The following is a 24,014-nucleotide window of genomic DNA, read 5'->3' on the forward strand; positions in this document are numbered from 1 at the left end:
AGTAGATCACCTGAGAAAAGTGTGCTTAGGAGAATCCTGAAAGTAGAGGAACTTTGTTGTTTGTTGCATCAGGCGCACTCAAAGAAGAGACTTTGAACGGCAAAGAGACTTTGGTACAGAAGGCCGTGATGTTGGAGTTTTGAACTGCACCCTTGTGCTAGAGATGTCAAAGACTGTGCTAAGCTTGGGTGTGCCACCTTATCCTGTGCTGAAAACATGTGGAAGGGAAACCAACGGCTTGGATATTCTGACATATCATTTCTTGAACACCTTTCTTTTGCATAACATTGTTTGGCACACTATTTGTATTTAGAGGTAAGGAGTGGCAATAGATGTATTAGTATAGTCCCTTTCATTTTGACAAGATATCACTAGGACTGCGTTATTATTTTTTGATGGTCGTAGCTTGCTCCCATCTTTATATTTGGGATTAGATAGGTGGTTTTCTGTAAAGAAGCGCTCATATGCATCCAGTTGGAAATTAAAGTATGTTTATTCAGCAAGTTCAACAGCATGAAACCCCTAGGACATCCTCACTGGCCCTGATCCCCAACTGTAATCATCTGAACACATACATTCCACCACTGTACTGAGTACAATCCATATTCCATCTTATAGTTCCACATTCTACAAGAAGGCACATTGCAACATTTTCAAACCCAAATAAGGTTCAATAAACTCCCTTGAACTGTGGTCACTTGTGTATGTCCTACTGTTGATACCATACGTTCCTTAAACTAAGAAGAAAGGACAATGAATTGCACATTCCCTCTGATTCGTGCAACCTAGGCACGTGGGCAGGCAAGTGCTATTCCACTTGTTTCAGAGCTTTGTCAGTGGTAGGATACCCAGCCGGAGCTTAAAGAACAACGCTCTCATGGGCTTGCTAATAAATCATCTAAGTAAGGTTCAAACCCGAAATCCTGCTTTATTGCCCAATATATGATGAGCATGGGGAATTGATTGATACTACTCAATACTTCGGATTCTGACTTTTTCTTAAAAGCTTTCTTAGCAATTAACTTAGTAGCACCAATCACACGATCAGGCTCCTCCCAGAGGTCACCCTGCCGAATTCTGCAAAGCTCTTCCTTAACATGAGCAAACCACAAAAGCATTTTACCATCATCCTGGGCTAAGACATCTGAAAGGGTCTCTTCATATTTTGTTGGCCTCTGAGTTGACCAGATTCTTATCCATAAGAACACAGGTTTTGTTTTGCATACAGACTATTTTGGGCATGTCTTTATGTAAGAATACAGGTAGCTATGGTGACAATGTGGAGGTCTCAAGATGTTTTTTAGGAGCTTCTGTTAATTTCAAATCATTGTCCATGCACTATTGGCCATCTGTGATTTATAACATCTTTTTGTTGTTGTTTCAGGATCGTACGGTCATTATTCATACCATCAGACGGGGGCAGTACATGAGGACATTACGACCACCTTGTGAAAGTTCTTTAGTGCTGACAGTTCCGAACTTGGCTGTGTCATGGGATGGGCACATTGTCATCCATACCTGCATTGATGGCAAAAGCACACTCAAGGTATGCCATTACAGATCAACCACAATTACTCAAGGTGACGTTCTAAATAATTTCTGTTGCAGCTTGAGTGTCAGCACATGGACACTTCCCAGTCACTAAATATCTTTTGCATTGTTTTTCCACACGTAGAATGCATTTGACTAATTTTAGTCCATTATTAACGATTGAAGGGAGAAAAGAAAAACGGATTGCCTCTGGTCTTTTTTCCTATATGTGAAGTATAAACATAGAGAAGTTTCCTTTCCCCAGTTTTCGGTTGTTGCACAGAAAAAAAGATGGGCACCCTCAAGGAACTAAAGCAAAACCAAAAGTTGCAGGCTGGACGATTTTGAATACATCATAACCACGGGCCCAGCTCTGGGTAACCCTGCAGACCGGCGTGTTTCAGCATACCAGGCCATTACAGAAGGGGAAACATGATATGCAAATCAGTCCAGGTCCTAATCCAAAAAAAGGCAGTCCAGCCTGAACTGCTAGGTCACATCCCTTCTGCACGGGACTGCAAGCATCCACAGGCATGTTTCAGCCTTGTCGGGCATCATCCTTCCAGCCATCACCTTTGCTTTACTTTACTGTATTTTTTATAACGCACCACAGGCCTAAGGGCACACATGGAACAAAAACAAACAGACAACAAAAGGCAGTCAAAGAGCAGGAGGTCAAGAACCAATCTAAACAGTCTGAAGTGTTCACTCCTGATAAGAAGAGCTAATCTATTAGTTTATCGAAGAGATGTGTCTTTGGTGCCTTTTTAAAGTAAGTCAGACAAGGGATGCATCTTAGAGTCAATGGAAGCTTGTTCCAGGTGTGAGGGGCCCAGAAGTCAAAACTAGTACAGCCATATTTAATAGTTAATACTCTCCTAACAGGTGCCTTCTTAAGTCGTTCTGTCAAATAATTGGGTGCAGAGCCATTAAATCATTGTCAAAGACTTATAGAGAATTCTATTATTCACGTGGAGCCAGTGAAAATTCCGTATTGCTGCTCAAGTCTGATGTTACTTACCCAAAGCACATACTGCTCAAACAGCCCCATTCTGGGACTCTTGAAGTTTGTTGACATTGGCTGTAGACATCACCAAAAATAAAGTGTCCTCAATTGGTGGGCACTCCCGTCTCCTGCCCACCTCATATACTGACAGCAAGGTCAGTCAGCAATTCATATATTTTATGAGTTTTTAGTGATTATTCTGCTATCCTCTAGACTGCAAGTCTCATATACCAGAATAATCACTAAAAACTCATGAAATATATGAATTGCTGACTGACCTTGCTGTCAGTATATGAGATGTGCAGGGGATGGGAGTGTCCACCAATTGAGAACACATTATTTTTGGTAATTGCATATTATAGGCTTTTGGTGCCAGTCGTAGTTTCTCCCCTGCACCTGTTAAACATTACTAAGATTTTCTACACACCTTAATTATCTACTTTCAAACAAGGTGTGCATTCCTTACATATTTTCTGTACACAAGATTGGCTGTAGAAATGCCAGCTAAGAGGCTGTTGCAATAATCAAGCTTGGAATTGACTAAAGCTGAGGCAATCGCAGCTCGATTTGCCTCTGAGTGGTATGGGCAGGTTTACCTGATAAAGGAATTCAGGTCAGCACAAGAAGATCGTAAGTGGGGCAGTGTGCTTTTTTTTTAAAGATAAGCTGCGAATCAAAGAATATACCCAAGGTTTTGTCATGGGGAACCACAGAGATGGGAAAGCCCACAATGGAGAAGCAGGTGTACAAGGGGTCCAACTTATTCAGCCTAGGCTCTGATCCAAGGATCAGCAACTCTGTTTTGTTGTTATTGAGTGTCATTGAGTTTATTATCATCCAGGCCTGGATTGAGGTGCCGATTTTATTCACCGCCTGGGTGTTGTGGATGGAATCAGTAGCATCAAGATCTGAGTGTCATCTGCAAAGTTTGTCTGCAGATCTCTAGACTATCGAGTAAATCGAAATAAAGTGTGGCATAAAGATTGAATAGGGTGGGGGAGAGGCATGCAACCTGGGAGACACCACAAGTCAAATGGACAGGGGATGCTTGAAAATCTTCTACTGACACCCTAACCAGGCGAGGACCCAGGAAAGACTCCATCCAAGATGCAGCACTATCAGAAAAGTGACCAAAGTCCATCAACCTTTTCATAAGCAGAGAATATTCTATAAGATCGAGCGCAATGGACAGATCCAAAAGCATTAGTAATGCTTGTCGCCTGCTGTCAATTATGCTCCAATATGTTGGATTTTAGATCAGAGCGCCATTTCCGTCCCATCTCTAGCACGGAAGCCTGTCTGACGCACACCCAACAAATTGTATGTCTCTTAAAACACCTTACGCGGCAATCCTATCCAGAATAGTAAGTAGGAAAGGGACATTGGTGATTGGCCTATAATTACTGGCAGCCGCAGGCTCTAGGTTAATCCTTCAGGAATGGGGTGATCCAGCCCTCCTTTAGTGCAGCAGGGTCACGAGATTCAGCGAATGAGGCATTGATCATCCTAGTAATCCAAGAAATAAGGGAAGTCGATTCCTTGATCAGAGCCTGGCCAGATGTCACCTATACAGAATGTGGGCTTCATGCCAGTCAAGATAGCCTGAACCTCGCTTTCGGAGACTTGCAAGAAGGAGAACAAAGGCAGATCCTTTGAAAATAATTAATTCAATGATTTTACTGGTCAATGAGGGAGCAGTCCAGACTCAATTGATGAGTTCTTATATTATGCCGGAGGCCTGATACTTTTTAAAGCAGTTTGTGTATCGCTTGGCACAAATAATTACTTTTATTAATTGTAAGTCCCCCTCTTTTGTTTGCCTAACCTCAAGGTACTCCATTATTTTGCAGTTGACAATTGTTACTTATCGTTGACCAGTAACACGTCTCTGCTCATGGAATACTGAAGGACTGGTTGTTTCCTTCTGATTCAGCACCATTATTTTAATGTATTTATTTATTGAACATTTATATGGAGGCCATACATCAGAAAGTGTTTCCAGGTGCCACAAGGCAAAGGGGAGGGGGGGAACAGAGGAGTGTGAACAACAATGAACGGCCTTGTGGCATTCGGATTGTGCAAGTACAGCAACCATGAAGTGCAGGGGGTGTGGTGAGGTTGAGAAGGAAGGAAGGAAGGGAGGGAGCGGGGGGAGATGTAGGATGCAGGGGCCCCAGGGGCTGGGTAAGTGCTGGCGGGTATGTGCAGGGGGAGCCTGGAGGACAAGTGTGCACTGGACCGGATAAGGGTAACTATGCGAGGAGGGGGGTGGACCAAACTCAGTAGTCCAGTCAGGGGAGGGTGCCCGAAGGCAAGTGCTGGAATGGGGTACTGAGGCAGACTGGTCGAGGCAGGGCCCGGCCCCCGTATGACTCAAAAGGGACCAGTCACAGCAGCTTGGGGCATTAGCAAGGAAGGGGGAGAGGGAAGGAGGAGGAGAAAAGGAAGGTCTTGAGAAGCTTGCAGAACTTAAGGCGATCCGGCTCAAGTCCGAGAGGGGTGGGGAGGCCATTCCAGAGGGAGGCTCCTGCTGAGGAAAGCGATCTACCCCCACTATCTGCTTGAAGAAACGTCTAACCTGCAGCAAATTATAGCTAGAGGACCGAAGGACTCTAGCAGGGACTTATTTAGGGGGAGAAAGTTAGATGTAGTGCGGTCCCAGGGCCCAGAAAGCCTTGTGGGAGATGCAGAGGGTCTTAAATCTGATCCTTGCAGCCACCGGGAGCCAGTGGAGAGATTTTAGGGCTGGAGAGATGCGGTCCCTGGGCTTGAGGCCAAGGATACGTCTCGCAGTCCTATTCTGGATTAGTTGAAGAGGCTGGAGGGAGGAGAGAGGTAGATTGAGGAAGAGGCAGTTGCAGTAGTCCAGCCTGGAGAGAGCCAGCAATCTAGAGACATTTATTTTCTGGGGGAAGGTAAGGAAAGGGCGAATGCCTTCTTCAGATTTTTTACTGTGTATAGCTGGAGCCGTAGAAAGCTTATCTTTGTGTTAGGATTTCCTTTGGGTCTTTCTTTCAATGTTTTAAATCTATTTATTTAGTAGTTGTATCGATGAGTTGTCCAACAACAAATGATTAGGCCTACGGCTGGGCTTGCAGCCCACTTAGAAGTCCTATGTTTGTTTTGGAGAAAGTAGCCGTATAACAACCCAATCAGGAGAAGCATTTGAAGTCTTGTCTGCAATGTTCGTGGCCACATAAGTGGATCTGCGGCTCAACAAGAGCATGAAAATCCACCAGAAGAACAGAGGAGAGGAATCCTGCATGAGCAGAAGAGATTCCGACGATCAGTACATGCTGAGAGGCAGAGGTAAAGCTTGTGAATGAGAACACAGAGGGGACAGAAACTGGCAGCCCACAAAGATGTTTGCCACTCAATGTGGAATAAACAATAAAATTAAATTGGGTTCTCATGTTGCCAGTCTCTAAACATGCAACCGGGTTTCAAACCCATGCTGCACATGTTCTTGGTTCCTAGACAAGTGCCTTGCCCCTGAGCTATCCTCCCGGCCAGATACTATGGCCATAAGCAATGGTATTGAAACCATGGTGTAGGAAAGAGGAAAAAGTACCTGAATATGATGGAGGTGAGAGGCTGCAACAGTGAAGAGAGAGACAAGAGCTTACGCGTGTCTGTGGTAACCTGGGAGGGCTATAGGAGCTTTAGCACTGACAGTAAATGGTCAAAGAACACTAGAAAGAGAATGACAACGGATAAAGAAAGCACACTATACAAGCAGGAATCAGCACTGGGGAAAGGGCTAAAAAGGAAGAGAGAAAGAATACCCACACTACATACTGCAACTTGGAGGGAAGGTTCCCAAGTGCATATCAACCAGAGTTAAACAATTGGGAGAGGGAGAGGGAGAGGGAGAGGGGGAGGGGGAGGGAGGGAGGGAGGGAGGGAGAGAGAGGGAGAGAGAGGGAGAGAGAGAGAGGGAGAGAGAGGGAGAGAGAGGGAGAGAGAGGGAGAGAGAGGGAGGGAGAGAGGGAGAGAGAGAGGGAGAGGGAGGGAGGGAGAGGGAGGGAGAGAGAGGGAGAGGGAGAGAGAGGGAGAGAGAGGGAGGGAGAGAGAGGGAGAGAGAGGGAGAGAGAGGGAGAGGGAGAGAGAGAAAAAAAAAAAAAACCCACACTACATACTGCAACCTGGAGGGAAGGTTCCCAAGTGCATAACAACCAAAGTTAAACAATTGTGAGAGAGAGAGATATTTGTATCCTGGAACTAGATGTTGAAGGTTCCCAAGAGTGCAACAATCGAAGTGAACGTAGTAAGAGAGAATGAAAACCTTGGCTGCGTCCTGGTGAGATATGTGCAAAGAAAACATTAATCCCAAGTGAATTTGAGGGAGGGAAAGCGAGAAATCACAGACTGCATTCAGGAATCGGTGGTGTAGGTTTCCATGCACATTACAGTTCCCTGAACAAGGGAAAGAAAACCCTATGATGCGTCCTCAAAATGGGCTTCAAGGTTCCCAAGAGCACCATAGCTGGAACTGAACTGTGAGCTAAAAAGAGAGACACCCCTTGCCAAATTCTGGAATCCGGAAACAAAGTTTCCCAAGAATGGTAGGGCATTGTGGGACAAACTACCAATCTGATAACGCTTACAACAGTGGACATCTTGATCATATGGCGTGGAGAGAAAGACAAATGCGTTTCTCGAAATCACTCTCCTATGTTTTTAGTCCTCTTTGTTATAATTATGCCACAGTATTTTTGTACATTCTCAAAACCTACCTGTATTTTGCTTTTCAACAGTCCAAGGAAACGAGATGAAACAAGGTAACGCATTAGTTCAGGGAACCTAATTCTATTCTTTTGAATACCAATCATTTTCTGAGTTTCCCCATCTTGAAATATAACAAGATGTCACACTAGTTCTCTAGAAGCCCATTAGAGAGCTTGGGGACTTGGGTACATGAAAGATAACCTAGAGTGGACTGGTACCATTATTGTTGCCAAATGTGACTGGACACTTGCTATAATTTGTAGCCACATGCACCTTACTAACACTTCCTCTTTTACAAATTACTGAACATTAAGGCCCTTTCAATCTGCGTCATGCAGGTACGCTTTGAATCTGACTCCCTTGGCTGGGAAGCAACATAAATTAACATGCTAGTGTTCTCTATCAGAATAATGCCTAATGTGTTTATGCCAACCTGGGTGGCTATAACTCCTATAAGGATTGCTGGTCCATTATTACCCCTAGAAGAATCCAGCCATTCAAAGGCAATGCTAGACCCTCCAATAGGTTTGTATTTATGTTAAAGAGTAATGAATGTCACGATTTTAGAAACATCTTTACAGATTTCCTGATAAGTTTCTATACTATTTTAAAATGATAAATGGTGGGAAATAAATGCACTATCAGGCTAGCCACTTGGGAAGCCAATTGTCTCTGTTCTTAATAATTAGTTTAATTTTAATTTGTTTGGACCACCAACACAGCTAGTTGACACATGGGATCCTCTTGGGGTCTGTCGGACGGTTACCTATTCATGTTTAAGACTGATTTCTTCTCTATCCTTATGCAGAATAAGAATGCACTACATTTGTACTCTGTGAATGGGAAGTACCTGGCCTCAGAAAATCTCAAGGAGCAGGTATCTGACATGTGTGTTGCAGAAGAGCATATTGTGATTGGCAGTGTGCAGGGCGTGCTCTCCATAAGAGACCTGTATAGGTAAGACATTCTCCATTATACCTTTACGTTATCCATCTGCTAAAACTAATAGAGAACACGTGTCTGCTTGTCTACCAAAGGCAGTTGAAATGTGATGTGTTTCTAGATTAAAATGTGTCATATTGTCCACGTTAGTGTATATTTTCTTATTGGTTAGTGGGCTGGAGAGGTCACAAAATGCCATTCAATAGTCGGCGCCTAGGGTGGTGGTAGAGGGCCAGCAGCAAAATGGCTACTTAAATTGTATGCCCCCTACATCGGGCAAGATAATCTTTAAGAAAAATAATGAGGTGGCAGTCAAAATGTGGTGAGGTTGCCCTTAAGATTCTGGCCACCCATCGGCTCATGCAGCCACACAGTCCTAAGGGCAATTATGTGCCCTCTAGTAGTTTTGCCACTCCGCATACTGGAGGGGATGCCATGGTGGCCATTATGTCCCAGACTGGCGGTCATGCAGATACATTCTGCAAGCCTGGTCTCATTCTGTGTGCACTGGTTCCTGTCTATCCTGTGAAAGATGGTTGAGGGTCAAGAGCGGCCGAAAAGCGTTTGGTTTAGAGGGCTTGTCCTAGGAGTGTCTATCTATTTGGCAGGAGCTCTGGTGGCCTCTGCAAAGCTGGCTCACTTGCAAGGACAAACATGCTCTGTGCGCCATTACAGCTACATTTACTGTTTTGCATTTGGCTAGGGAGAGGGATTAACATTTATAGAGGCATTCTAGGTTTATTGAAGGAAGGTTGGATCGTCACCTGGAAAATGGCACAATATTTGTTCAGCCATTGCACCAGTACACAGGGCTTTATTGACTTTTAAAACAGAGTTGCTGACTGTGCATTTAACCAGTGATTGCTGAGGATTTCAATAATTATTTTAGAATTAATAATCAGTCAGTGCAGAGAAAGCAGTCTGTCTGGGAAGCCTTTAAAGGTTATCTAAGATACGTTTGTATTTTTCACAAGTTAGACCAGGAAATTAAAGAGAAGGAAATAGCACTTATTTATTTATTTGAATTTTTGGAACTCGCCAGCTCGCCCCAAGGCCTCAGGGCGCACACAAAACAATACAAGACAAACAGCAAAAGAGGGGAGTAAGAACGGATGTATGGGGGAGATCCATGCTTAACTTAATAGAACACACGACTGTTAAGACAAAAACATGAGTTAAAAAGATAACTGCTTGAGGCCTAAAGCATTGCAAACTTGCGTTAATCCAACATCATAAGAACAGGCTGTTGTTCCCTCTAACAACTACCTTGGTTAAACGGTTTATTCCTGGTCATTTCACTCAATACGAGAAGGCAATTTGCTCTGCAATAACAAATTATTTGGGGAGATCTATTGCTATGGCAACCTCCCAAGCAGTGAAGGCTTTAGGTTTTAGTCAATGGACTTTCTTATTTAAAACCTTTGCTGAAATAGAGATAGCTGAGATGTGAAGGCTATCACCGACCTGCTTCACTTTGCTATGGGTCAAGACAAATTGGAGCTAATTTCCAGTCACGCTCTGGAGGATTTTCATTGTTTATGAAGGCAGAGGGCGGTGGCGTAACAGGAGTTACATTTCCACCACCAGTTTGCCCTGTGCCTTGGTTTTCATGTTGGCGTGAAACCAATGATTTCCCATGAAATCCGCTTACTTTTTGAACCAGCAAAAATCAGGCTGTTTCCATAGGAAATAATTCTAAACATGGCAGGCGGCGTTTACTCTATTTGTATTGCAGAGCGCAAAAAGAAGTGTAAAGAGGTTTCTTCTATTTCTTAACACTTCTCATTTGCACTCCTCAGGAACGCAGATGCCATGTTCCTCTACGTTAGAGACCACAACATCAATTTTATTAACCTCTTGGAGAAGGTTAAGACATTCGGACAATATTCAGAAATGCATAGGAATTGGTGTAAATCTGGTCTATTCTCCCCGATATCAAGCACAACATGGCTGTGCCGGACTCTGTTTCTCATAGATGGTCTCCTGAGGTGATTAAACATGTGTTGGTGAGGATATGCAAAGAAGCAGTAGGGCTAAATTAACATAGCTTTCTAACAATAGTCGCAACAATTGAATCCAAATGGAAGGGTGATTAGCCTTACCTATTTCCATGACTGGACATATTTCTCTCTTGAAAATGGAAATAGGCGCTACGCTTCTCTACCTGCTCGCTAGCATTCACATTAGGCTTTCTTGCACAATTTTCACCAACATTAGGTCTATGTTTCTCTCCTTTATCTGGGGAAGTGAGAAAGCCTTTACTGTTAAGGTGCGGTTCTCCCATACAAGTATGGCAGGTTTGCAGTTCCGGGCTCATAGGTCTGCTATTTGGCCACACATATGTCGATTTGCCTGGTATTGGTATAACTGTACAGAGAAATCCCTCTGTATGAAATAATGGGTTAAAATAAGGATTTGTGGAGCAGGCGCTATGAATAGCTCATGGATATCTGGCATCAGCCAGTAGGAAGGAGCTAACTTTGGGGCACCAGGAGCTAGTACATAGCGGGTTGGAAATCTAACTTCCACAAAGTGTAAACGTATGCCCAATATATATATATATATATATATATATATTGACCCAATATAGTTTAAATGTCTTCTAGATATGTTTGCATGCTCCTTCAGACAAATTCCTGAACACCAAGATTTAGAATTGCATAGGTATGTTTCTATAGCACCAGTTGATCTTTTGTAGTCAGAAGTAGTTCCTGAGTGCTGCTGGCCTCAAGCTAACCAGGCTCCGTTTTGTGCCTTGCACACATTTGGCAAATATTGAAAGACTTTGTTTTTTTTTCCCCTAAGTGTAAAGTAGTTGTGGACCGCTTGCCCTCTGTCCTTGGAGAGATACTACACCTCACTTGTAACTCCCTACAAGGCAGAAATACCTTTCTGTATTGCTGTTTGTTCAGAGGAGAATTGTCTGGTTTTTCGGTGCTAAACTGACCAGATTGATATGGGAACACATATCCCTCTGGTCGGTATGGCAAGTGGAGCCGAATATTTGATTGTAGGCCCTTATGTGTGGGCACCATCATAAAGAACAGGTTGATGGGCCTCATTTGCTCCTAGTAGAAGGGCTGTCCACAAACAGGGCTTAGCTGTGTAGCCACCGAAGGTGGAGGATTGTTTGAAAGACTTAATGCTTTGTAATTAACAGGAAGTGTCTTACAGGGGTATTTAGGCTCACCAGTGCGACAGGGCCCAAATAAATATGGTATGATTTTGTTATTTGTTGTTTGCACTGGTGCAATAGATCCAATACCTCCTCTTGCACCTGATTGCATGTTGATCTCTTCTACAGATTGTTTTTCGCAATGGATAGCCGTGACTATGATAATGTTCAGTGAGAGTTGCGCACCTGGGAAGTAAATGTGCGTTTTGCGAACGTTGTCATTTCAGTCGAAAGTAATTTCTAGGTTAGTCTATGTCCTTGCCCTTCATATAGCACAGAGCTCCTTGATGACATATATCCTTATAATATAAAGTCATGGGCACATTGCTAAACATATAATAGGAAGCAACTTCATCCTCTAGGCAGATAACCACGAATCCACATGTGTGCTGTGCCTCGTAAATCAGAGAAGTACACCAAATGTGTGACACATGGAGCAGGCTTCCACTCAGGAAAGAGTTCATACATTATATTGGTTTCTTCAATTGTTTTCTAACCCTGTTGGTCACTCTCTTCATCACTTCTTTAGACTGGGCAGGCCGTAACATGATCTTATTTGATAATCACTGAGGCAGCATGTTTACAGACTTTTTTGTGCATTCTACATTAAAATATTTTAATTTACCACTGTATTTGCAGCCTATGCCTGAGGGTGTCCCCATTAGCCATGCGAGCGCCAATTCACTGTGTGTCTGTCAACAAAGAGAACAGCCACATACTGGTGGGCCTGGATGATGGCAAACTGATTATTGTTGGGGTTGGGAAGCCAGCAGAGGTGAGTACCTGCTTCCGTCTAAGAATGTGCAATGCATGCAAATTTGTAATCGATTCAATCTTAACAGGTGTTTTCCTTCTGCATGTCCTTGTCAAGTTGCAGATCAATTGTACTACCAGTCTACATTCAGTTGTAGGTGGTGCTTTCACTGTAAAGGGGATCTACTTGTTAAAGATTGAGATATAGAATGGCGTTGAAAATAGATTCGAATTTCAAAATAATCCCAAACTGAGCAGTTTATTGCACCAGGTGTTGAATCAGTGTAATCTCATGAATATAGCATTGAAGGCAGTCTTGACTTGATCAGCCTTTGGATGTGTTTAACACAAGACTCCAATCTCGTATATCATAATATTAAGTAGTTAACTGTAAAGAGCTCCTTCACGGAACTAACTGTACAAGGCATGCACTTAACCTCATAGTAGCCAATAGTCAGAGCAAAAGGTTTTTAAGATGCAATTATGGAGGGCCATCCTTTATTGTGCATCTCCAAAACTATAAGTGGCTTCATTTCAGCACAATTTGTTTTTGTTTGGATGCCTTATTGCTCACCTGATGATTATGTCAGCAAAAGGTTAGAGCTTTTCCCCAGGCACTGACAAGATGTACAGTAGAGCAGCTGTTCATGTTACCATAAACTCCAAACCCTACACATATCATTATTTTGAACAGAGCCCTGAACATCAAAGCTAATATTGAGTAGGCCAAGAATGCCTTTTTGTTTATATTCCCTCATCCCATTTTCTATATGTGTTTAATACCGAAGCATACATAATATAATAATTGTGGGAGTTCATTTCCGTATATTGCCAATAATTCTCTTGTGGCGACATCACAACTTGCTGATTCTATCATATTCAGTGAGTTGTGGCGTCAGTGACACTGACAAGAGATGGCTGCAACCATCAGAGGCCCATTCTCCCCTTCAGGAAAAGTGTCTGCTCCATCAACGTGAAGACCACTACATCTTCATGAAAGAAATAGTTGTTTTATTTTTTTCTAAGCATTTAAATGCCTAGTGACTTTTTCATGAGAAAAATTATCACTCATTTTAAAATGATATGTTATAGGAAAACATCTCTTACTAGCCATGGGCACGGAGTAACATATTGTTTGAAATAATCCTTCCTGCTGCCCATGTGTTTATACATGTCTGCCCTCTGCCAGTAACAAAGTCAAAGAGTTTTTAAAATCTTTCATATCATTGATGTACAATATTGCTCAACTTATCCCCCTTAAAATCCTTCTCGTGCAAGAAGTGATCAAAATAAAACAGTGTCAGACTCTACATGAAGATATTGCAAAACCAGATTGGTATCCATTGAGCGCTGATTTAATTAGCACTCCTCTGTCCTAGTTTAATATGTCATTCTAACCCAATTCTGCCAGGACCTCAGTCTCATTAATGTGCAATAAATAAACCAACATAGCATACAAGGTATCTATTGATAGTTTCCTCAATGTGTCATTTTCCATTCTTCCTTCCATACCTGAGATATAGGGCAAACTCTACCATTATCCCTTCCATTTCGGATGTGTTATTTTCAGAAACATGTATTAAGTAACTTGGCATTAAGTGTGTTCTTTCCAGTTCACCGCTTGGTCACAGATCCTAGTGCTAGCTTTGGCTGAACCTCTGCACACCCAAGGGATTACAGGCAGGGTGAGGGGTTAGCAGAGGTACTGGAATGGCTACAGGGAGCAGGAAAGTGGGGGAGTTTTGGAGGGGGAGATGTAGTATAGAGAGGAGCAATCAGCGATAGTGAGATGTTCTTTGAAGAGGAGGATCGTCAGTTCCTCCTTGAAGTGTAGAATGACAGGGGCATGTTTATCTGTATTAGTAGCTTGTTGCAGGGTCAGGGTCCATAGCAGGAACATTTGCCAGTTTCTTCCCTCTTGTAGCTCTTTGTTTACCGTCTAGTGATATCATGGCTTCTGGTGCCATGTTGGTCCCCGGGAATGGTCAGTTTCTCACACAGGTTGAGTGGTGTTTTAGTTAAGACTGTTTTGTAGGTGATTCCAGCAGCTTAGAATATGTGTACTTGAAGAATTTGCCTGTGCCGCTCCTTGTGGATGGGGGATGATCTGGTCACATTTTCATAGTTCTGTGTTGAGGAATGATGGATTATCCTGGTTGAAATTCAGGGCGTCGTAGGTGGCTTCTGGTTCTGGTTCTGGGACTCCTGTGAATAGGATGTTGTCTCTGTCCTGGTGGAAGATCTGATCTGAAACTGCGGTGGGGAGGAAAGGCTTCATTTTACAGATGAGTGGGCACTCATACACTGCTGTTTGGGTCTTCTTGATGTATGTTTGGAAGTAGAGGTCACAATCGATAGTAAAGCCAACCGATTTTACACTGGGTGAGAGTTGAGGCGAGAATGAATCAAGCTTCATGTCAGTCAGTCAATCCTGGGCTTGGGCATGTTTGGTGGAGTTTTCTACGAGAATCTAGTTGGTCTTTGTCAGGTTGAGCTTTAGTTAGGCCCTTGGCCTCCAGGTATGGATGAGTGACAAACAGTGCTTGAGTTGATAGATGTCATTGATGCAATTGCATTTTTGTTAAAAGCTGCATATCCTCTCTGTACTGGTCTATTTATACAAGTTCTCCTAGAGGTTCCATGTAGATGATGAACATGACCGGGGACAGGATGAGCATTGTGGAACTCTGCAATTTACTGGGTTGTTCTGGGATCTGTTTGGGCCCATCTAAATGAATTGGTCAATATTTGAGAGGTAGGCGGAAAACGACTGCAGGGCTATTATGTTGAAGCCTATGCAAGAATGTTGAGGGCTTCATAGTCCACAGTGTTGAAGGTGGCAGGGCAGTCGAGTACGATAAGTAAGCAGAGTCCCACAGGATGAGGAGAGCACTGTCAATAACTTGGACGGTGGCGGTCTCTGTACTGGATCATGGTGGACATACAGATTGGTGGTCCTTTAGGAGATTTTGCTGAGTGATCCATTCATGCAAATCAAAGGCAAGTTTTTTTTCCGATCACTGTTGTGAGGAAGGAGAGATGTTTTCTGAGGTGATAGTTGGTCTGGTATTCCAGGTAAACTGTGGGTTTCTTCATCAGTGAGAGTGTCCATCACATTTTCAGGACATCTGCGTAGATGCCTTGCACGGAATATGTGTTGATGATATTGAGAAGTTATACGAGCGCTTAACATGCTATGGCATTCACAAGGGAGATGGGCAGGATATCATTTTTGTAGATGGTGGGTTTAAAGTCTGTTCAAGTAATTGGAGTAATTGTCCTGAATTTGGTCCAACTTAACTTGTCGTGTGCTAATTTGCACGGATATCTGTGGTGTGTTTAGGGCTGTCAATGTGTTGCCTAATATTGTCAGTGAAGAAGTTGAAGGCGTTGCATTTGTCATGGTATTGCAGAGTCCAACAAGAGATTGATTTTGTGCTTTACAGCTTGGAAGACGACTCTGGTGTTGTTGGATGCTTCCATAAGGGTTGTTGTGTAGTATTTTGCTTTGGCTTATGTGATGTATCTGCGTGTTGAGGCTAGAGTTCTCAACAAGATGAGGTATTCTTGTTAGTGTGCCTTTCTCCAGATCTTTTGTAGTCTGCAGACTGTACGCTTGCTCTCTACCATTGACTGCTAACCTCATCTTTCACCACAAAATGAGTTAATTGTTTACTCTTCCTCAAAATTAATAAATGGGGAAAATATTAGATACAAATCTTTTAAAAATAAATAAAATGGTGTACAGTTTTCCCTCTTGTGTTCATTGATCATTGTATTTGTATTACTGTGTGGGCAGAGGAATGACTATACACCCTGCAGAACAAATCTTCCTTTGTGTGTGCGCGCTGAATGAGCACAGAAGGGAAGCATGTACAGGCACAGGCAGCAGGGTATGAGAAGATATGAGAGGGTTGGAGAGTCTATGGACGAAACAAGGAAGGCTAAATCTGGGTGTTGGTGGGTGGATACAGCATACTACACACATTACTTATTAGGACATGCGATTACGAAGGGACTTAGCACAAATAGGGAGGTGCAACAGAGGCAACCTCGGGGGGGGGGGTGTAAAAAGGGGTAGCGGAGCACCCAAATGGGGGACAAGTAGAGAGCTGGTAGACGATAGGAAAGCAATCTCTTCCATAAGCAAGAAATGATTGGCATTTTCTGTCTGATTTCTTCTCAAGCCTTTCAAATGGACAAAAGAAGGTCTGGGCGTCCCTCTACAGGCAAGAACACAGCTCATTGACCTGTTATTGGGTGGATGGCCCCCAAGAGAGTCTCAAACACGCTTTAGCTCACTGCGCTTTTCACAGAAGAGAAATTTCCAATAGATTCAGTTACTATACAGTAGTGGAATAGAGGCATTTAGACCAAACAGACAAGCAATCGTGTCATTTTTCCAGAGCAACAACAAGCATTACTAATCTAACAAGAGCATTGGATTTTCTGACCATTTAATGTGCACACAGTTATCGGTTTTTCCTTCCAATGGCAGTATGTCCGCTCTCAAGGCACTGATTGAAGCCCTTGACAGGTGTTCAGTCTTGGTTTTTCTTAGAACAGACCCAGGATTGTAGTTGCATTCTTTTCAGTAACTGCCAAATAAAAACATTGTTCTCTTCACAAGTTCTGCTCTTACCTTTTTCCCCTATTACCTTGATTTCCACAGATGCGATCCCGAAGGTTGTGGGGCTCAAGCAAGCGACGCACTTCAGGAGGGACTGAATATAACACTCAAGAACCGCAGTGAAGGATTATGTCCCATCAGCCATCTTGAGATTGACGTTCCTCACTTGAAGCGTTGCCCTTGACTTCTTGCTGCAGCTGTCCCTTTTCTGGGTGGCAGCTCATGAACACTATTAACAGGGTGATGTTCTTACTCTAGCGCATGCTACTCCTTGCCTATGCAAACACTATGTGCAAACGCCTTCATCTTCATTGGCACCGGCCTGTCGTTCAAAGTGGTTTTTGACAGTGATCAAGATTCTCAACCGAGAGCATCTATGACACAAATTACGTGTGATAGAATCATATGCTAGTCACACCTTTGGAAGCATATGTCAAATGGATTTGCAAGCTATTAGCAAATGGTCTACTTTTAGCTATGGTTAGTATGTTTAAATTGTTCATTTGAAAACAAAATGTGGCCAGTTGGGTCGCTGTTTGAACATGTCATTGGAGCTAATCTGCTTGCTGCTTTTTGACAGTCTGAATGGCCATGATAGTATATGAATCACATCCTCGTTGTGATGCTTCGGGAATAGCACGGAGCACCTGTGTTGCACTACTGACTCATGAGAGGTTGGGGCCATGGTGAATGTGGTGGAGGCCCTTTGTGGTTGGAGATAAGGGGCCTTGTTCATGGTAGCAAAGTTCTTTTCTTAGAAACGGAAACGATCCCGTGTGTCTCCTCGTAAGAAAACCAAGTTATTGATCTCTAGAGGGATTGTAATTTTGGAATCTGGTCTCGAACCTGACTCAAAATTGCATTATTTCTCTTATAAACAGCATCCTATTACTTCATGCTATATTATTGTAAGACAGTTGCAGCTCGATTGTTTGAGTGAACACCTGTCTAGTGCTATTGCTAGAAGAAATGTGCTTATTTTATGACCCTATGTGACAAGACAGGCATAGACATGTAGTGCCATATGAGCGCTGCTCCACAATCTCTTGCTGTCCGGTATTCATCCATAGAACCAAGCCATGAATAAACCAATCATTTGAATCCAGCCTTCAAAGCCAGTGCACCAAGGATAGAGCTGTGCACCAAAGCTATGAATTATTGGACAGAAAGCAGGTTACTAAATAATGGAAGAAATTCATACCATTTCTTTATTTTCTCCTTCATGATCAGTTTCCCAGACTTCCTTTCCGACATAGAACATGTCTTCACTTTTTTTTTTTTTAAAGAACAGCCGTACAGCTGACAAATGTATTGATAGGTCCCTTTATCTGTGTTGATTCGAAGTGGACGTTGCCTTGGGTAGTTTGGGGGTTGTTTGCATTCCTGACAATTGTTACTGACCCGAGACAAATGCACATATTATGTTTTTAAAGTAGGCCTTCTGTGCTTTGTTTTATTATCCTGTAAAGGATGCTGCTTTTTTGCAGCTGAATGCTTAAATGCAAACTGCGCACTACATATATGTCGCATCTCATAGGCTGCCGTTTTCTGAATTTTGTAATGCTAATGGCTTCAAGTTGTTTATTTTGTGAAGAAAACACTAATGGGACATAACTGTGATGTAGGGACCATTGTTGCAAAGGCTTAATTGATATGGCCTAAATGTATCAACCAAGACAAGGTTGGGCCTCTACCCCAAGCTAGGGAAAGAGATAGATGTGCGGTTCAAGTGGCGTTACAATACAGAAGGAAGCATTGGAGATACTCTGCTGTTTTCATCAAGGCCTGTCTTAGTCCTTAGTCTTGTCAATCACTACCCTCCTTCCAATCCAACACAGGCTTTCATTTATCCATCAAAAAAATTAAACATACTAAGATATTTGTTTTTGTAAAACACATTAATGCACTACAGCGGATATGGCATACCGAAGACAAAAATGTAGATACTCTTTCTTTGTCTTTTGAAATTGGTATCCGATTTATCTCTCTGCCAGTGGAAGATGCTTAGGGTACTTGAACAAGTAGAAAAGGCAATACCTTTTTGTCTAATTCTTCAATCAGGTCAGGACTTGCATTCAATGAATGACCTCTTAAAATACCTTTCTTCGATGTTGGAACTGGTTTTTCAGCCAATCTGCTCAAAAAGCCCTATGTACGTCACTAATAAGGTACAGCCTATCAGAGCTCTGTACTGTCTTCCCCTCTGACATACTAACATCAGTTGGGCATCTATTCCTTCCCTCGTAGCAGATCCATACATTTGATGTCATATCTTGATGGGCTTGCTTTCTAGGGCAAGAGGAGACACTATTTTCTTTTATTTAAGTGCAGGCTTGTTGTATGTAGAACATAAAGGAGTGTATGGTCCTATCTCTCAGCTGTCATTTGATGTGATATCACTTGGAAAGTTGACGAGACACCAAGAAAGTGAATGGCAGGTCCACTGTGGATATTGGCAGAGAAATTGTCCTTTAAGCTAGATGCATGCACACTATTGTGGTAGGTGAAGTCCATTATCAGAGCAAAGGAACTGTGCTGTTCACTGCAACAGTTAACCACCTCAATTCGTACAGCATATGTTAAGTGGGAACGATGAAGTTGAGTTGTGAGCGTTCCTTGCGGAGAAACGTAGCACAGATTCACTGCATGTTGAGGGTGCGCTCACACACTTTGGTTTAAGCTAAGTGTCTCGTTATGTTTCCAACTGCTGCCCTCGCTGGCACATGTGGGAATCTTGCCCCAGCACACTAAAATACCTTGACGCGCAAGACGGGGCCACTCGGGCTGACAGAAAGCATTGTGAATGTGAATAGGTTTGAAGGAAGTTTACTTTGAAAGAGTCTCTTGCATAATGAGGTTTTACGAATAGCTCTGTATTTTTGCCAGAAATGTTTTGTAGGTGTTTAAACATGTTTCGTTGTGCAGTTTGTAAAAAAGGTGTGTAAATCCTTTGTGGGCACTTAGATTGCATTTAAACTACAGGTGGAATTTAAGATTGCAGAGTCTTCTGTGTAATAAAACCAAAGGAGATATTTTAAATGTTATTTGCTGCGGAGAACTGTTTGTGGGCATCTTTACATATACTTCAAAAATGATAAAATGTGCTATGGTCCTCCATAGGAACGAATAGTTGTGTGCATCGGATGTGCCAAACATGTTTTGGGCACTGGAATTCTCCAGTACAATCATTTAACTGACATCAATCAGCTGGTACGACATTCAATATACATATTGGTTCACATTTATTAAGTAATGTTTAAAAAAGAGTGTGGGAGGTGAAACATTTTGTATGTTCTTGATTCCACAGAGTTTGTGTTTTCCTGTTTTAAATGTAGGGTTTCTGTAGTTTTTGGCCTGGTTTCTCTTAGGCCACGTTTTGCTTTGTCATCTTCTTGGCTGTTTGTCAGCCGTCTGCTGGCTAAAGATGTCTCTCCTTGCAGCTGCGTGTCAGCCTTCTGCTGGCTAAGGATGTGTCTCTTTCCAGCTGCGTGTCAGCCTTCTGGTGGCTAAGGATGTGTCCCCTCGCAGCTGCGTGTCAGCCTTCTGCTGGCTAAGGATGTGTCTCCTTGCAGCTGCGTTTCGGCCTTCTGCTAGCTAAGGATGTGTCTCCTTGCAGCTGCGTGTCGGCCTTCTGCTGGCTAAGGATGTGTCTTCTTGCAGCTGCGTTTCAGCCTTCTTCTGGCTAAATATCAGTATCCTTAGCATGTCCACCTTCCTCCGACTGTATGTGGACCTCATTCTGTCTGTATCTCAGCCTTCTACATGGTCTTGATCGGCCATTTTTCAACTCCAACTGGATTCATGTTGTAATGCACACACTCCCTTCCACCTATCCCCCACCCCCTTCTTTAATCAATTAGCCCCTTAGTTTAGCTTCCTACTTTTTCTAGCCGCGTATTTGGATAAACAATGCACATAAAAAGAGATCATATTTTAAAGAGGGGACTTCTATTTATTTTGGTTATATTGTCACCCAGTTACAAATGGTGTGAATCACGTTCTGGTGTTATCAGGAAATTATATATTGTTTTCAGAGCTGTATTCTTTTACATGTTTACTTTTCTGTACATAGTTGGGCGTGTGTATATTGTGTGGAGACTAGGGACCTATTTATATTCGCTTTCTGAGGAAATTTTTTAGACGGAAAAATACAGCTACTAGTTTTATATTGTTGTGTGGTAATTTGGATCTGATTACCATAATGACTGGTAGATATTGTTGCAGAAATATATTTTGTCTTAGTTAAGTAAAAAGAAAATGATGTGGGAAAAAAGCTGCTTTAAAGGCACCAGGGCAATAGGGGATTGGTATAATAGTAGGTTGCTGTTTTTAGGGAATAACATGCCAGTACCATATTTATTCTGCATATATATTGTCGCATCGTTTTGAAATTAATCTATCTGAAAGTTCTTATGAATATTTCCCGCTTTAAAAAACACTGATTGATCCATCAAAAATGTAATTACCCCTTTATACTTTGCATGGTATTTTGTTTCAGAATGTTGCGCCTGTGTAAGTGTCCCAAAATGTCTTTATGATTTAATAGTATCTCAGGCCAACTTCTTTTATTTTACATAAATAAGGAATTAATTTTACACTCTCATTGTTGCTGCTTTCTTTGACTGGACTAGTGCAATGAGGTTGGGATAGGCAGAGGCTGTGAATCCTAGCCCTTCAGAAATGCATTGTGCTGCCTTACCTGAACAAGAGCTAATCGAAATAGTAGAAACTGTGTGTGAAGCATATTTGTTGGTTTGTCCTTTCTATACTTTCATTAGGTTGTGTGAGTTTTTCTGTTAACCAAGTACTGTTTCCCCCCTTTTTTTGTTCAAAGCAGCATGCATGGTCCAACTAAAAGTAACTCAAAAAGAATTATTTAATTGGATGGGCACGATTTCAGAAAATAGTTGAGTGCATGAAATTGTTAACTTCAATTCATTCATTTTGCTGTTACCAGAGGATCTTTTGAATGCTCATTATGGCCCCCAACAAATGATGGCATCCCTTCCACTAGGGTTGACCTATGTGCTTGAGGTTGCAGTAGAAGAGTGAAGGCTGTATTCTTATGGATGGTTTTTAGATACTTGTTTTTGAAATAGGCAAGTTAAATGTAAATGTATCCCTCAGGGCTTGATCAGATTTAAATATCTGCAAAGTAAACCTGCAAGATGCCTTTCCTTACTATTTCTATTGGGGCCCGTTCTCTAAGGGAACAGCCAACCTCAAGGCCCTACACGCTGGCTGATGATACTGCAATAACTTGTGTCTGACACCACATTGCTGAAACCCTGAAGTTGTAACACAGGGAGTAACAATAGGGAAATCAAGGGTCAATGGAAATCCCTTCCAGTCCTAAAGCCCTTGGGGAAAAAGTATAACCGACCCTTGTCTGCAAAGGCTATTTGAGTCTTTGCCTCCAGTGTTTTGTGCCATCAACACGCAGAGTCTGAGCCTGTTAATGTTTGACATATCCGGAACCCAGGGCTTGTTCTTTCTGATGCAATAAAATGGAGCATAGTTGACAGTCTAAATTTAATCAAATAATAAAGAGCACTAAATATGAATTTTAGTATATTTTTGTCATCCATATTTTTTGCAATATATGTTGGATGCAATCTCTATGGTTTCCAAATGTGGGCGCATAATGAAACGTTGAAGCCTACGTATATTGTTCCATGTTATCACACTTTTGGAAGGGACCAGCCTAGATACTTACTGCAGGGTTCATTGTCACCTTCTCCTCAGGAGATCTGTCCTTTTCAAGCTTGTCTCTGACAATATGAATGTTTGCCTTCAGAAAGTAGATCTGCGGCTTTCAGACGTTTCAAAAGACTGACCTTCTCCAACGTTTCGGTGGATGAGTACACTGGCCATGCTTTCATCTAATGCATCACACAGTCATGTTGCTTTCCCATTAAGAAAAGGTGAAGAATTGCTGAAAGTTGTTTCTGTTAAATAGAAAGTTTTCTAATCTGGAGGAATATTAAACAAATGTGATGTTGAAGAATAAGTTGAGTATAAGGGTAAATGGATGTAAAACTGAACTATCACACCGTTGTTGAGGAGCAGTACTTTGCGTTCTATTGTTGAATTTAATAGAGTACTGTCTGGGATCATTCTTTGGACATTTTAATGTATTAGCTATCTTTTTGCAATCCATTGGAGACATCGAAATGATCAGCAGGGCTGCCAATAGTCTTTTTACAGCTTCCCAGTTTACTGTGCCGTTTTGTTTGCTGAGGAACCTTGTTTAAATTGTAAAGTTAATTTCTGCATTATAACAATTATTCCTATGGGAATGGTGCACCTGACCATTCACACAGCTTTGTACCCCAGCGTTTCCTACAGTTCTTAAAACTGCAGGTCTAAACATGACACTAAGCCTTATTTATGTTGTGAAAATTGTTCTTTATTGTAGACTGAGCACTGTCTTGATTTCTTGTGAAATTATGTGATGAAATAGTTGTTTCCATGCCAAAAATGCCTTTTGAACATGTGTGTGTGGATCTACAGTTCAGTATGATATACTTCCACCGGTGTTGCAATTTTACCATTTGTTTTTGTGCAATAAATTATTTCTTTTTGGTGCTTAAAAGATTATATAGTTGAGTTTTAATAACTGCTGAATTTGGATTTCCTATAAGTTTAATATTTTTAATGGTGTTTAACAGCTATTTGATTTTATTTCTGTCCAGTGTGAATGAGGATGTTATGAAGTTACCTTGCACTTTTCTAGTCTCTGCAAATGTATTAACTTAATTATTAAGAATGCAGACTTATTTTGTACAAAATAAAATAATTATTACATTGGCTTTGACTTTGAACCAGAGTGTAAAGCCAATATGAACACATTTGAATAAAGATTGGATTTCATCTATTCTTTTTTTTTTTGTACTGTCATGTTTGTCCATAATATTTCGAGGAAACGTGTAGCATTATATCTGCCATTGCATTATATGTTCCCGTTAAGAACCAATATCACAGTTAAGGAGTATGCTATCTATTATTAGCAGGCCACTAATTACAGGTTAAAGGGTTTACATGTTGCTTTGTTAAATACTTCTCATTTGTAAGTTGCTGGAGGCCACTGCCAATTCCTGTGAGTGCACAGTGTGATGTTTCTCTGAATTAGGCACATGCAGACTTACTCTAGGATTAGTTGCTCCCCAGCCTACTATGTTCTAGGTTTCCTTTGAAAGATTGTAGACCCTAATGCCTAATATATTTGTAAAGGTTGTTTTTACCATAAA

General features: G+C 41.9%; 1 protein-coding gene across 3 annotated transcripts in view; it reads left to right on the top strand.

The window, feature by feature from the left end:
• The window catches only part of NBEAL1 (neurobeachin like 1), a 2,018,929-nt gene extending 1,995,283 nt beyond the window's left edge, over positions 1 to 23,646 (top strand). For all 3 annotated transcript variants that reach the window (XM_069615520.1, XM_069615521.1, XM_069615522.1), the window contains 4 exons: positions 1,385 to 1,546; positions 8,073 to 8,221; positions 12,021 to 12,156; positions 16,807 to 23,646. In XM_069615520.1, coding sequence (XP_069471621.1) covers positions 1,385 to 1,546; positions 8,073 to 8,221; positions 12,021 to 12,156; positions 16,807 to 16,887 — 528 coding nt within the window. In that variant the 3' untranslated portion in view covers positions 16,888 to 23,646. The remainder of the gene's footprint in view (positions 1 to 1,384; positions 1,547 to 8,072; positions 8,222 to 12,020; positions 12,157 to 16,806) is intronic.
• Positions 23,647 to 24,014: the final 368 nt, after the last annotated feature.

Source organism: Ambystoma mexicanum, chromosome 9 (assembly GCF_040938575.1).
Source record: "Ambystoma mexicanum isolate Mex_15411 chromosome 9, UKY_AmexF1_1, whole genome shotgun sequence".
In the NCBI taxonomy this organism is placed as follows: Eukaryota; Metazoa; Chordata; class Amphibia; order Caudata; family Ambystomatidae; genus Ambystoma; species Ambystoma mexicanum.